The 15451-nt window shown below is 46.2% G+C and overlaps 1 protein-coding gene across 1 annotated transcript; it reads right to left on the bottom strand.

The window, feature by feature from the left end:
- On the bottom strand, positions 1–4006 carry LOC101786144 (phytosulfokine receptor 1). Its single transcript, XM_012844891.2, has one exon. The coding sequence runs from the start codon at positions 3353–3355 to the stop codon at positions 218–220; it is 3138 nt and encodes a 1045-aa protein (XP_012700345.1). The 5' UTR covers positions 3356–4006; the 3' UTR covers positions 1–217.
- Between the last annotated feature and the right edge of the window lie 11445 nt (positions 4007–15451).

Genomic DNA, 15451 nt, shown 5'->3' with positions numbered 1-15451 from the left:
TTCTGTAGAAAAAGTTGCTCATATAACCGCTAGATTATTGTACCGATGGTTTAAACCTGCAAAGCATTTTTACACTCTGGTGATCTTGCAACCACCTTATGAAGAAAAAAGATGCTCATATTATTACTTGAGAGGAGAGCAACTCTCGGCATATCACTCTATGTAAATATTATGTACACAGCTAATCATTCTTAAGAAACTATAAGGCTGATCCTGCTCAAGCAAGCAAATCGAAACCACTGGAAACTTCAGGTTGCATTAAACCTCCGTCTTCTGCGATGTTGTCGAGCCATGCAACTAGCTGCTGAGATGTTGGTCTTGACTTGGGAGCAGCAGTCACACAAAGGCATGCTATCTCGAGGACTCTCATCAACTGGCTTTCATTCTCCTTGTGATGTATGCTTGGATGGAAAACTTCAGTTTCCCTGCCCTCCTCTTTCATCTGAAGCACCCATGACACGACATCCCTGGTCCCTTTTGGCCTGCACATGTCCACTGGCCTTCGACCAGTGAGTAGCTCAAGCAGAACAATACCAAAGCTGTATATATCACCCTTGTAAGTTGCTACAGGTGATTGTCCATATTCAGGAGGAATGTAGCCCAAGGTTCCCACTACATCTGTGGTGACATGTGTCTCATATGCACAGATAAGTCTTGCTAAACCAAAATCGGCCAGATGGGCCTCAAAGTTCTCATCCAGAAGGATATTGCTTGATTTGATATCTCGGTGCAATATGTGGGGATCACAAGACATATGCAAGTATGCCAGCCCCCTTGCTGCACCCTGTGCTATCCTTAGTCTCTTCCGCCAATCCAACAGCATCCCACTATCAGCCCTCTCATGAAGCCAGTAGTCCAAGCTGCCGTTCTCCATATATGAGTAGATCAATAGCCTGTCATTACCGACCTTGCAATAACCTTGCAGCAAGACAAGGTTCTCATGTTGGGCCCGTGACAGTGTCTCCACCTCAGCTTGGAATTCCCGCTCGATCTGAGAGTAGTCGCCTGAAAGCCTTTTGATTGCAACTCTCCTCCCATCTGGTAGTGTCGACTTGTAGACAAGCCCAAAACCGCCACATCCAACTATATAGGCTTGATCAAAGTTGTTGGTGGATTTCAAGATGTCCTCAATGCTGAATTCTTTGTTGTTTTGGAAAAGCAGCACAAGGCATGAGTTAGAAGACTCTGAGTCTTCAGCATTTGCTACAGCCTTTGGATTACACTCCTGCATTCTTGAATGAACAATCCTTGCCACAATCACATAAGCACAGAACAAGAAAGCGGCAACCCCAACTGCAGTTCCCAGTCCAAGGCCGACAAGCGCGCCTTTGCTCTTCTTACCGCGTGCAGCTTCTACGAGTGAAGCCTTCTCTGAGCACGAAGAATTCCGAAGAAGGCAGAGTGCAGAGTTACCTTCAAAATCCTCATTTGTGAATGTGGAGAATTGCCCACCAGTAGGGACATCTCCAGTCAGATTGTTGTATGACACATCAAACTTGGAGAGAAAATTCAGCTTCGTTAGAGATGAGGGTATTGTCCCATTGAGATTGTTGTGGGCCAAATTCAGCACTTCCAAACTCGACATATTTGACAACTCATCAGGAATTGGCCCTGAGAACTTATTCCAGCTCAAGTCCATGTGCTGAAGCTTCACAAGATGACCAAAGCTTGACCAGATCGGCCCAATAAGCAAGTTGTTTGAGAGTATAAGGGACGGTGGAAAGCTGCTGACTTGGTTGTACTGCAAACCTTTGCCAGTTGAGTTCTTCTTGATGAATAATGGTAGGTCCTCTGTTGGTGACTGCTCACTCGAGCCATTACTTGAAATCAAACTCCTCATCTGTGTGAAGCTCACAGGAAGCTCCCCACTGAAAGAATTGTTTGACAGGTCGATGTAGAAGAGATTGTTCAGCTTCCCTAGCCATGGTGGGATGTTCCCGTTTAACTTGTTCCATGAAATGTCCAGCACATTGAGACTTTCCAAGGTCTGAAGCCAAGGCGGGATTGTGCCTGTGAGTAAGCAATTTGCCAGGACAAGCACCTCCATGCTCTTGAACCCATTGATGCCATCCACTGGCATTGTCTCACCACCACGGAAGTTCCTGGTGAGCACCAAACTTGTCAGGTTGGGCAGGTGTTGCAAGACTTGCAACGCTGATGACAGGTTTGTGAAGCCATTTCCTGTCAGTGAGAGATAGGATACGGATCTCAAATCCTTAAAAGTCTCTGGTATCTCCCCCACAAGTTTGTTCCTTGCAAGGTTCAGAGTCCTCAACTCAGGGCACGACGAGATGCCAGAAGGTATAGCACCAATCAGATTGTTGCTTCCAACATCAAAAGTGTTCAGCTTCGGCAGAAATTTGAAGTCAATAGCAATCTCACCAGACAGCGAGTTATTCCTTAGGCTGATTACCCTCAGCGTTGGACATCTCGATAGGGAAGCAGGCAATTCGCCATGGAACATATTGGAGGCCAAGTTTAAGCACTCCAGCCTCCTCATACCTCCAAACACATCAGGAATGGAGCCAGAGAACCTGTTATAGGACAAGTCGAGCTGCACAAGCTGAGAGAGGTTACCAAGATCATTGCCGAGGTTGCCGGTGAGCTTGTTTTCCTGTAAGCTCAGCCTCGTCAACTTGGGCAACGTGTACAGGTCGCCGGGGATGTTCCCAGTTAAGCAATTGCCGTCGAGAGAGAGCTCCGCCAGCGCCTTGCATCGGCTCAGGCCGCTGGGGACCTCGCCGGAGAAGCCATTCCCCGAGAACCGCAGGACCTCGACAGGCGCAATACAGAGCGCGGACGAGTTGATGCCGCCGGAGAAGTTGTTGCCGGAGATATCAAGAACCGTCAGGTTCGCCGCGGCGGGGAACGCGGGGTGCGGCCCGTCGAAGGTGTTGGAGGAGATGTTGACCACTTCGATCGCCGGGAAGCCGCCGTCGCTGGCCGGGAACGTGCCGGAAAGCCCGTTCGCGCTGAGGTCGAGCACCCGCAGCCTCGCCAGCTGGCCGAGCGCCACCGGCGCCGCGCCGCGGAGCGAGTTCCGGGAGAGGTTGAGCGTGACGAGGCCGTCGAGGGAGGCGACCGAGGAGGAGATGCCGCCGTGGAGGCTCTTGTTGGAGAGATCCAGACCGACCACCCGCCCAAGATCGCAGGCGACGCCGGTCCAGGAACAGCAGGCGTCGTCGTCGGGACCCCACCCGACGAGCCCGGCGGCCTTGCTGTCCAAGCCATTGGAGAAGTTGAGGAGCGCCTGCCGGTCGGTGGGGTGGCACGTCTGGTTCAGGGACTGCCCCCCATGGACGTGGAGCAGAACGGCGGCGAGCAAGAAGTGGAACAGCCAGCGGAAGGCCCCCATCTCCGGCGAGAAACGGCGGCGGGATCCGGAAAGGAGGAGCTTTCCCCGCAGGGCATGAACGACTGCAAGGACACCGGAAGGAATTCTTGCCGAAACTCACACCACCTTGCTACGCCGCATGCATCCCAGCATCAAGAACAGGCACCCACAGCTTCGATGAGGAACACGCGATTGTTGCAGAAACCCAACAGGAAGAGGAAAGGCCTGCCGTTTAAGCAAAATCCGGACAGAGGTTCAGAATCAGAGAAGCAAGAGCAGGCAACTTTGCATGGAAGATTTCCTCATTTCTTTTGGCCCTCTCGTCCGCGCTGAATCGCGAGATTTTGAGAGACGCAGAGAGAGGACGAGGACATCACAGCACAGGAGCAAGAGGGGGGAGGAAAGTCAGAGGAAAGACAGGGACGGTTGGTTTTGACTCCGATGCGCTCAGCAGTGCGGATCGGATTTGTTTATCCCCATTTCTCTCTGCTGCTGCTGCTGCCTTCTCTTTCTTTATTCAGGGATCCACCATTTCCATCTCGCTCCTCGTTTCTCTCTCATACTTTCTCGTGTCCTCTCTCTCGTGGTAGGCGGCGCACCGGTACCAGTTGTGCATTTGATTCAACTGCAATTAATAAGCGGCGGGCGTTCTGAACTAGTGGAGGAAGCGGACGCGGATCAAACGGGGTGGGCTGAAAATAAATACTCCTGCAGTGGTGGGCGGTTTGGACTTGGGAGAGAGAATTTTTCAAAAAAAAAAAACTTGGGAGAGAGGAGAGAGGTCAGAGTAGGCGATGGCGACGGCAGTGGTGGCGCAAGTTGCTACTGTACACTGCAGGCAGCAGCTAGCATCAGTTTTCAGTAAAACCTGGCCGGCCAGCGCAGAGTAGCCAGTAGGGCATGAAATTGGATTAATCGTCGTATATTCATCAATCGATTAAATTCAAAGAGATCTTCAAGATTGTGTGCCATGATGTCCTTGGCATCCTATGGCTGTGCAGTTACACATATTAATTTAATATATAAAAAATCTATCCATAATTCTCCAAATGAAGCTCATAGGAATAAGGCAAAACTTAGCAGCTGATTAGCTGATTACATGGTCTCACAGCTAATGGCTGCAAGCGCGATCGTAGGCTAGAATATTAAATTAGTCGTGAAAATATGATCTGTGTTTAACTTTGCGTTAAACTCACTTTTCAGTTTTCATGAGCCAAACAAAAAATTCTTAAAACACATGCTAACCGAATAACAACCCAAAACTGGTTTTCCTAACATTCCTCATTAAACTTGTTTTATCAAAACAGATTTTATTTTTTGAGATCCAAACAACCACTTAGAGACTATAAGTTAAGCTATTAGTCATGAACTTCATGTAAATAAATTGTCAATTTTTGCTAAAGCGAAGTCAGAAACTCAATTTTTCCTATGATTTGAGGGGTCAGTGGTGCAAAATCTTTCAAAGTTTTGCTAAAATTTAGATATTTATTGGAGAATGAACTGTGTTAGGGGGCCTACGCCCCTCCCCCTTAGAGACACCAATTCACAACTAATGGATACAAGCACGATCCTAAATTAGAATATTAAAATTAGCCGCGAAAATATGCCGTGCACCTATTATACCTTTTATTTTTCATTAATCGGTTAAATCCATAGCGACCTTCAAGATTGTACGCGATGATGTCATTTGTATCCTATGGCTGTGCAGTTACACATATTAATTTTAAGATTGTATGTATTCGGCTGTATCTTACAGAAACCTGGCAGCTAGCTATGATCCTATGACCTTTGGTTCTGATTGGCAGCTCTTGATTTGATACCAAAATAAGCCCCTTGTGATTTTAATTCTAAGACTAGAACCTCCAATTGAAACCTACGCAATAAGGCAAAATTTAGAAGCAGCTGATTACAGGGTGAGCGGTGGAGACCACATAATAAGCCATTAGCGATGAAATAGCTGGAGATAAATTGTCAGTTTTTGCCAAACGGTGATGACCGTTAGGTACACCAATCCACACATCTAATGGCTGCAAGCGCGATCCTAGACTAGAAAAATTAAATTAGCCATGAAAAAATGCCACTCGTACAGTTTAATTTGTGTTTTTTATTTTTTAGTAAATGTTTGCAATCACAGTAATGCTGCTAAAACTGTCCTTGAAAATACCGCTTAAATTGCTGCTGTTGATGTCCACCGTCCACGGCACAGTAGGTCCAGTACGAGTCTAGGATCGCTGTACAACCAACCAGGTGCCGTACCCGTTGGTTCTTGGCGGCTGGCGCAATGGCATTATGACATGGACGGACCTCTGCTGCACGCAGAAGCCCCCACTCTCTTGAATTCGTCTGCGTGAAGAGTAGACGTGTTGTTGGTGGTGGTCTTTTATGGCGGATGCAGAATTTTTGGTCGACGGTGGGCTGAGTTGGCCGCTTTGGGAGCATAGCGATATAGCATCCAATGGGAAAGTCAAAAGAGCTCGGAGTCGAAAGAGAAAGAGGGAAATCAGAGGAACGGGCAAAGCAGAGAAAATAAAGCAGGGATGAATGAAGGTGCAAGAGGTGACAGAGGTAGGCCTACCGTGCCATTCCGGTCTGGTGAGTCATGGCGCTAGATGGTTAGGGCCTTGTTTAGTTGGGGAATTTGGGAGGTGCCAAATTACTGTTACAGCACTGTAGCACACTGTAGCGTTTCGTTTGTATTTGTGAATTATTGTCCAAATATTGACTAATTAGGCTCAAAAGATTCGTCTCGCAAAGTACAACAAAACTGTGCAATTAGTTTTTAATTTCATCTACATTTAGTACTCCATGCATGTACCGCAAGTTTGATGTGATGGGGAATCTTCTTTTTGCATAGTGTCAAAGTTGGGAGTTGGGAGTAACTAAACATGGCCACTAAACACGGCCCTAGATAGTGTGTGCTGTGGCGGTGGTGTTCATGCATGCCAGCATTTGATCTGACATGCGTGGCGTGACACTCAAACATCCTGCACGCCTGTAAAGCGGACTAGTGCTTGTTTGCTGCAAGATGCCAAGATGTAGTACGCAAACTTTTTGGTTCGATGAAGAGACTTTTTAAGCGGTGCGCAATGCAGCTTGCATCATTTTTTTTTTTGGCTATTTCACAGTGTCTGAGTGTCATGCATGGGGTTTTCCTTTTTTTTGGTTCCAATCACTTTCGTCGTGCTCCGTCACGTCTTTGTTTAAACCCATATTCATTTGGCATAGCTATAGTAATGGTAGTGCTGGCATTTCTCTTTTATTTCCTAGAAAAAAAACCTTTAAAGCCCTTGTCCCGTATAGGCGCCCATCACGCATGATCGCCTGATGTTTGTCGAGCGTGTGGTGATCGATCGAGCGAACGTGCCCGTCCTTCGCGTGCAGCGAGCCAACCGGCACGCCGGCGCGGGCACGCGATCCAACCCATCAATCAAACCATCCAAATCCAAAGGAACCCCCGGGCAATGTGCGAGTCAGCCACGGCCCCGGCGCCCCGGGCGGCCGTGCCCGGGCGGCCGAGCAACTGGCAATGGCGCCGCCCGCCTTGTACGCCGCTTGACGACAGCCGAGACGAGACGGGCGGGGAGCTTTGATCAGTTTTGGCTTAGCGCTCACGCAATTCTCCCAATCGATCGCTTTCTTTAGCCGCTTTTCTATATTCCTCGCTCCGCCGCGAGGGCAAAGCGCGAGCTGACTTTATATTATTCTCGGTCCCGCCGTTAGCGCTGCCTCCTGTTCCCTTGGACCGACGAGAACGCAGTGCAGCTGGAACCGGAACTGACGTGTAAACTAACTCACCACTGTCACTGTGTGAAACCCAGGCAGTGCAGGGCGGCGAACACTCTTGCTGAATGCTGATGGTGACTCACAAAACGACGCCTGCTCCATGGATCTCTGCATGTTCGTCTTGCAACGACGCGTACGTATCTGACAGGGCCGGATTAGATTATGCTACCACACACGCGACGGGCATTAGATTTTGTACTTCCAAGTGGTTACTCCATAGGCTATGGAATACTATGGAACTATGGAAGACTGGTGGCCCGATGTGGGTTGGCGATGAGAGTTAACACTTTGCAAAAGTCGACGCACTGAGGCCTCCGAGATTATTGCAACCCTTTGCTTGCTTCGTAGCTGCTTTGAGTACAGCCTAAAAAAGGGCCATTATCTCTGGTTGACTCCTTAACTGTGCTAGTGGCTAGATACAGCGAGTCTTCGGTATCAGTGATGAGTAGTGTCTATCTACTACAGTAGCTACACTAGGTCCTGGTTATCTGCAGGGTTGTACTGGAGTAAGCAGTTAGCAATGCAGAGCACTGTGCGCCGTGCTTATCGTGCACGCGAACGTTGTACTGCAGATCTGTACAAAAATGGAGACGCATCCAAAGCCACGCCCCACGCTTCTTGTTCAAGCGACCAGAACAGCACTGATCTCGGTGCTGTGCTAACCCGATGGCGACGAGCAAGTTGGAGTAAGACCTACTGCAGCGAAAGCCACACTAGTGAGCACAACTCTTGAAATTTCTGTAAAAACCTTCGAGTGTTCAACTCTTGAAAAAGTTTCTGTTAACGTTGTCGCGTCGTTGCTGGCTAAATCCTGAAGAAAAGGATTTTAGGCTTCCTTCCAGAAGCCTGAATGGGAGTCAGAGATCTCGACGCATGCATGCCCACGCTTGACTTGGCGCAGAGAAAGGGACATGTGTTGGCGACGCAAATCTAGGGGAGCCTTGCTTCGATGTCAAGCATGTTTCTTCACCTTTCTACAAAGGGCTTGTCGTTGATTCCATCGCAGTCGTGCGAAGTGTGCGGGGTCGTTGGGCTTTCGTTGACGTCGCCAGGTCAAAGGTCTCGAACGCCGATCGAGATGCCGTTGGAGCCGTGCCGTATAGCTAGCTATCATCGGTTGCGTGGGATCACGGCCGGAAATACGGCTCTGAATAAACAATGGACGCTACAAGAAAAAGGAATCCTGCATTCTTTCTTTGGCTGGTTTGGCACATCTCCCAGATCTCAGCTCCAGGTCAAATTTAGAGTTTATAAACAAAAATAAAATGATTTGAATATTTATTTTGTTCTAAGTTCGATCAAAAGGATTCATCTAAACAGCCTAATTAATGTAGCTCTAGCTAGCTCCATCTCCATAAAACTTTGAAATACGAATACATAGCTTAAATAAATTTTGGGAGTCAAAGATATACCAAATCTTAATTAAAAAAGATATACCAAATAGGCCCTTTAATCCATGCTCCTAATGACCCTGTGTCATCCATGTAACCATGGAAGGCTATCATTCTTAGTTGCCAATCTTTCTCCAGCACAAAACCACATGTTAGTAAAAACTAAAAGAGAATATTTTAGCTAAGGCCCTCTTTGTACGGTACCAGAGGCCGGAGATTATTCTTTTTTCTAAAAAAAAGCTAAGACCCTCTTTGAATCACTTAGAGCTAAATATTACTTGTGTTAATTAATTGGTGGAATTTCGGCTAACAAAATTGTTAGGTGGGTGGTTTGTAACATGTAAGGCACTAGTTGGTCTATTAGATGGGGATCCAAATGGAGCCTTAGCTGTTTTTTAGCAGCTAATGATAGTTAGCTCTTAGCGTCGGTGTTTTATACCCGGCAACCTACCGAGGGGTATCTCAAGGTAGTAGATTGGTTGGTGGGGGATCGTCGGACCTGGAACTCGAAGGTAAAAGTGAGGACACAAGATACAGATTTATACAGGTTCGGACCGCCAGAGTAGCGTAATGCCCTACGTCCTATTTGGGGTATTGTATATTACGCCCTGCGCTTGGGTGTTGTTTGGTGTTGAGGATTTGGTCCTCTATTGTGGTTCTAGGAGGTCTTGGCCTGCCGATCCAGGGACCCCTGTCCTTCTTTATATATTCCAGGGGACGGGATTACTAGTCGGTTAACTAGTAGGATTACAATGTATAAGTCCTAGTAGGATTACAGAGGAATCCTAGTAGGAGTCCGTCTTCTTCCTTCGTTGTGGGTACTAGGGATCTATCCCCGACAAGCCCCCAAACACTTTATAGTCGAATGCAACAGTCTCTGAGTACTTTTCAGATCCTCGCTGAGTAGTTTAGTGCTTCTCGAGTACTCTGTCTGGCTGAATCTTCAAAGTTCCTCAAAGCTGCCATGAGGCTATGGTGTGCTCAAGCTCTTTATCGTCTTGATTTTGTAATCTTCATCTTTACTGATATGGAGCGCGGCGGAAGTCACACTCCATATGGAGTAGCCCCCGAGCCTTAGGTTGAATCGAAGAATCAGACTGAGGACCAATAAAATTTTAAATCTTCTTTCTTCGTCTTGAAAAAAATCAACTGTATGGTGTAACTTATCAGCCCCTGAGCCTTAAAATAATTAAATAATCAATCCGAGGGTCTTTAGTCTTCACGCAAGTCATCATCCGAGTTGTATTGCGGCATCCACCCCCCGAGCTTATGTGTCAGGTGAGCCGTAGAAGCCACATTGAGTAGTTATTTGGTGCTTAGCCCCCGAGCTTGGAAGCTAGCTGAGTCATTGAAGATGTTCCGAGTAGTAATTGGCGCTTAGCCCTCGAGCCTAGGAGCTAGTGAAGCCATTGTAGGTACGCTGAGCGTCCTAGAGAGTCATCGCCGAAGCTTGACCTGCAAAAAGAGATGCATACATTATGTAGCATATTGTAGAATTTAGAACTACTAAAATTTATTCAGTGATGAATATAAATGTTGTGTGTCATGCTCTTGTTTCGTCCATATTTCTCCCAAGTAGTTAGCCTGTTATGTTTAGACTCCCGGACCCATTTTAGCCATTGCCACTGCGTGTGAGATCTTTGTCTCATGTACGCATACTAGCACTGCTGCTACGGAGATCTTTATCTCGCATCCTAGCGTTTAGGCATGACAGAAGATCCGAGGCTTTCACGAATTGAGGCGTGTTCGGCTCGAGTAGATTAACAACCGCTAAGAGAAGACATTTAAAATAAGTAGTTGGCATTACGACAAAAAGACTGCGCGATTGCGCTTAAAGTAGTCGTTGACACTTTTCTGCCTTTTGGCAAAGAGCGCGTGTTGCCACGCAAAGGATTTATACTTCCTTAGGGTGTAGCCGTTGTGAGCCTACAACACTCAGTGCACCAAACCCGTGGCCGTAGCCTCCGAAATTTGATGTACCAAGCCTGTTGGCAGAGCTTCTGGAACTCAGTGCACAAAACCCGTGGCTATAGCCTTCGTAATTCGGTGTACCAAGCCCATGACTGTCGGTTAACATGCTCCAGGAATAATTGGCAAAGTGTAGCTCTGGAGGGTAATTTCCGTCGAGAGGCGTACACAAAAAAGCCCTGCATGCGGAAAATAAGCTGGAAAAATTATATGAAATAACTAAAAATAAGACTTAGCTTGATTCGTGGACGATTGTCGACGAAGCCGTGTTGATTGTTGATGAAGTCAACTCGTCGGAGTCGATTCCGACTAGTTGTTGACAGTGAGAAGTCTGCCCGGACTAGTTTTCTAGTCGAGACGAGTAGTTCAAGTAGTCATTAGGGAGCTGGCGTAGACGTCTTGCTCTTGCAGAAGTAGTCGATCGCATCGTCGGAGATTTGTTGGAGTTGCCACGCAAGCTGAAGTCCTTCTGGTAGCTTTTTTGGTGTGCGCATAGCTGAATACACCATTGATTTCCAGCGCTAGAGGGAACAGCGACAACTGTTTCTTTATTTTGATGCTTAACATGTTTTTCGGTCTCCGATCAACAAAGCTAGTCTCTGCTTCGGACTCGACTAAGGAAATCGATTCCCTATAGGATTCTGTCTTGACGCCGTCCAATTCTATCCATCTCGATCTTAATGCTTGGAAACGATCAGCGGCAAGTGAGTTGCTCCATTTCGCACTCCGTTTGGAATTCCAATTCGACGAGAATAGATGCTAGCTCAGGATTAGCCTGTCCGTCGACTTCACCTCGGCCTTCGACGCGGTTGCACATCGAGTCGTTGATTGGATGGGAGAACAACGTTCTTATCTTGTAGAATAGATTGATCTTGATGATTGTTGATGATAAGATCCTTCAAGCTCGCCCGATGATCTCGACGATCAGCCCTACCTGACGCACTAGATGTCGGTGTTTTATACCCGGCAACCTACTAAGGGGTATCCCGAGGTAGTAGATTGGTTGGTGGGAGATCGTCGGACCTGGAACTCGAAGGTAAAAGCGAGGACATAAGACACAGATTTATACAGGTTCGGGCCGCCAGAGTAGCGTAATACCCTACGTCCTTTTTGGGGTGTTGTATATTGCGCCCTGCGCTTGGGTGTTGTTGGTGTTGAGAATTTGGTTCTCTATTGTGGTTCTAGGAGGTCTTGGCCTAACGATATAGGAACCCCTGCCCTCTTTTATATACTCTAGGAGATGAGATTACTAGTCGGTTATAAGGTAGGAGTCCTAGTAGGATTACAATGTATGAGTCTTAGTAGGATTGCAATGTATAAGTCCTAATAGGATTACAAAGGAATCTTAGTAGAAGTCTGACTTCTTTTCTTTTTGCGGGTACTAGGGATCTATCCTAAGGAATCCAAGCAGTTCTTATAGTTGCCATGCCAACGGCGATAGCGCTGGATATGTAAGTCTGAACAAATTAAAGGAGAGGAGGCAACTTGATCGACTGGCCCTAGAACTGCTAGTAGCTGCAATAGACATGATCACAATCACAACTCAGATTGCATTGGCGCAGCCGTGTTGAAGTCAGCTTCAGTTTGTGTGGATGCATGAGCAGGAATCCTTTGGATAAAATATCCCTGCGGCAAACTTGGGAAAATCAAAGTCTCCTCTCTTCCGCGTGTCAAGCGAGCACCGGCACTTCAAAAGAAACAAAAATAAAAGCATCAGCAGTCAGATGAGCATGATTTGGAGTTCTCTTAGGCCTTGTTTAGTTACCAAAATTGGGAGTGCCAAAATTACTGTGCTGACACTGTAGCACACTGTAGCGTTTCATTTGTATTTGTGAATTATTGTCCAAACATTGACTAATTAGGCTCAAAAGATTCGTCTCGCAAAGTACAACAAAACTGTGCAATTAGTTTTTAATTTCATCTACATTTAGTACTCCATGCATGTACCGCAAGTTTGATGTGATGGGAATCTTCTTTTTGCATAGTGATAAAGTTGGGAGTTGGGGGTGAAGTAAATAAGGGCTTAAGCTATGATTACCACTACTAAATTATGCCCGGCAATGCATGGAGTACATGGATCCCAATGCCACCGGTGTGTATAGCAAGCGTGCACATGTGAGTCCATGTGCTCATCTAAGAAAACGACCTTTTGTTGGTTTTCTGACATCCGGTCCGTACTGACGAGAGAACAAAAAATACTCGCAGAAAATAAAATAAGTCAAGGATCAGTTACAATACTAACGATCCGGCTTAACTATACTGAAGTTGGTTGTTTAATTCACTTGTTAGGTTCAAGTCCACCCATTGTCAAACCGAAACAAGATTCGGTCCCTACAACATATTCACGTCCCTATCCAATGGTCATGAACAATCAAGCAGAAACAAGTGACTTTTCTCTTTAATAATTCTAATATCTGTTTCGTTTTAATTTGATTTACTCCATGAACTTAGACACAAGTTTCCATTAGTAACGTAAACATTATCATCTACTTTCACTGTTCCAAATTGTAGGTCGTTTTGGTTTTGTAAGTTCATAGATATTATTATGCATCTAGACATACACTATATCTAGATGCATAATAATATCTATTAACCTAGAAAAGCCAAAACGACCTACAAATTGGAACTGAGGGAGCAGATAACACCCCGGGTATTAATCTTAGGATTAGAAAACTTCATTAGTGCATAATGAGCATCATGTCATTCCATCAGTCTAAACTCCGTTCAATTGACATTTATTGTTCAAATGCAACTTTGTGAAGAAACTTCAGTTTTTGCAATATAACCGTCGTTCCTTTTATTTTATTTAAATACTTGATGCAAAATAATAAATTTACAGAATTTTCCATAAATTTTGGGTAATGTTTGCTAGTGATAAAAATTTAGTGAAATTTTAATTTAACTGTTTTACTTTTCAAATTATGGGCAATCCTTTTTAGCTTTGTAGTTGGTTCAAGCTCTTTTGTGTTCTTTGTGATTTTATATGTCCAATGGGTATTTTACCTTACTCTTTTGAAGGGGGAAATTTGTTTTCAGAAAAAAATAGCGCGAGCCCTCTCGTCACCTTCTTCTCCCTCCTCTCATCCCCTGCTTTGCCGCAGATGGTAGGGGCGATCTCCCACTGCGCCGCTGGGCCTCCACCGCCGGTCTCTCAATCAACACACATGCGTTCAAAGCTGTGCGCGCCGTACACTGCTGTCCCGTCGCCAACCGCTCCGCCGTGCCATGCTGCTGACGCCACGCCACGCCTCGCCTGCGCTCGCTTGTTCTAGCCGCGCCTGGCCGCCACTGCTCACCTGCATCGCGCCATTGCTTGCCAAGGCCATGCCGCAGACCGATGATTGCGCCTCGGCCTAATCCCCCCCCAAGCTGCTGACCTCCCTCTCCTTCTCACTCACTTCCATACCACAGCCAAGAAACCGAGCAAAACAGAGTCGAACGCATCTTCGCCGTCCGCTGGCCCAATCCGCCACTCACCCTCTGCCATTCTTGAATCATCGCTGCCCACCACTCCTCAACCCCTCCAGCTACCTCCGCCACCACTTGTTGCCCTGCGCCATGGCCCAACTCGTCGGGAACTAAAGCTCCAGTGCTACCATTGCCGCCACCCACCGGAGCTCCACCCCACCGTCGAACCCTCACCTCTCGGCCTCCTCTGCTCCCACAAACCACCAAAATCGAACTATGGTGAGCTCCTGGTCGTGATGCGCCCACGGTTTAGGGGAGATAGGCTAGTTTCGAGCTCGCCGCCGGCCGTGCGCCGCGGCTCGCCACCGGGATAGCTAGGGTTTGGGTTTTGCGAAGTTGAGTAGGGGAGGTGATGCACCTGCACTAGGGGAAGCCCTTGGAGTAGTCATTGGGGTGGGACACGCCGCCCTTGTGCCGGCGTGGCTACGCCGCCGCCGCCGGCCGTGACCTGTCACGAGGTTGAAGAAGGGTAGGGAGCTGTGTGAGAAGACGATAGAAGTCTAGGGGGTTATGCATAAAAGTTCTAGGTTTAAGTGTGAGGTGGGAGTTCGTCAAGGGGCTTAAGTGTAAGAGTTAAGGGCTGGTTCGTAAAAGGAAGGGCGGACCTGTTGGGAAAAGTTGTTTCGGAGGACTTTCTTGCAAAAGCGTTTTCCTTTTTCGAGTTTAATTTTAGTTGATATGGCTGAAATTTTGGAAATCTGTATAAAATCATAGGAAAATGATAAAAATGAGAAATAAATTTTGTTTGCCTTCTCATTCTCATATCTACCTAGTAAAAATACTTGTTCTTGTGAAATATGTGTTTTTGTTGCTTATAAAAATTCATGTTGTTTAATCTCCTTATGGTGGAATAAATAGTTCTCGTGCTCATAAAATCCTGATAAATTCACAGTAGTATATGATAGTGTCGAAAACTATTATGAAAATTTTCTAGCACTAAACTAATGATAGAACTCTAGTTATAAATTATTCTTCATATCTACAATTTTGCAATGTTTGATTTTTTAATAAACTCCGCGGAAGTCCAATCATGCTGAAACTTTTACAGTAATGTGTTTGCGTGATTAGTAAGCTTTTGTAAATGATTTATGTTCATATACCAACAGATACTTCCTAAACATTTATTCATGTTGAAGGCTAGTTTTTTTATTAAAGATAATTGCTACTAGGATTTGTAGGCCTACAAATGATTATTTATGCTCTTTATCAGTAGCATGATCTTCCCTAAAAATTTTGCTAGCAGAATCTCTCTAATTGCTTGTATATGTCATTTATTGGCCTCTAGTATGTTATTGCTATAGTTTAGCCCTTAGCATATTTCTTATGTAGAGAGAATATGTTTTTTTTGCTCTACTGGAACTCGTAATCTTGTATGATTGAGTTGCTGCACTCTCTAAACTTGACTTCATGCATGTGTCATCACCTTTCAATCAACTATTACATATGCATTTTCATGTAGATAACCCGCTAGTCAACGGTTTGTATGAATTGATCGCCGCGCCCGAGA

The sequence above is a fragment of the Setaria italica genome, chromosome III (assembly GCF_000263155.2).
Source record: "Setaria italica strain Yugu1 chromosome III, Setaria_italica_v2.0, whole genome shotgun sequence".
In the NCBI taxonomy this organism is placed as follows: Eukaryota; Viridiplantae; Streptophyta; class Magnoliopsida; order Poales; family Poaceae; genus Setaria; species Setaria italica.
The sequence above is the reverse complement of the archived record's forward strand: the minus strand, read 5'-3'. Positions and strand labels throughout refer to the sequence as shown.

What these genes read in the sequence shown, in the direction of transcription:
- LOC101786144 (XM_012844891.2), bottom strand. Translation starts at nt 3,355, where the DNA reads ATGGGGGCCTTCCGCTGGCTGTTCCACTTCTTGCTCGCCGCCGTTCTG.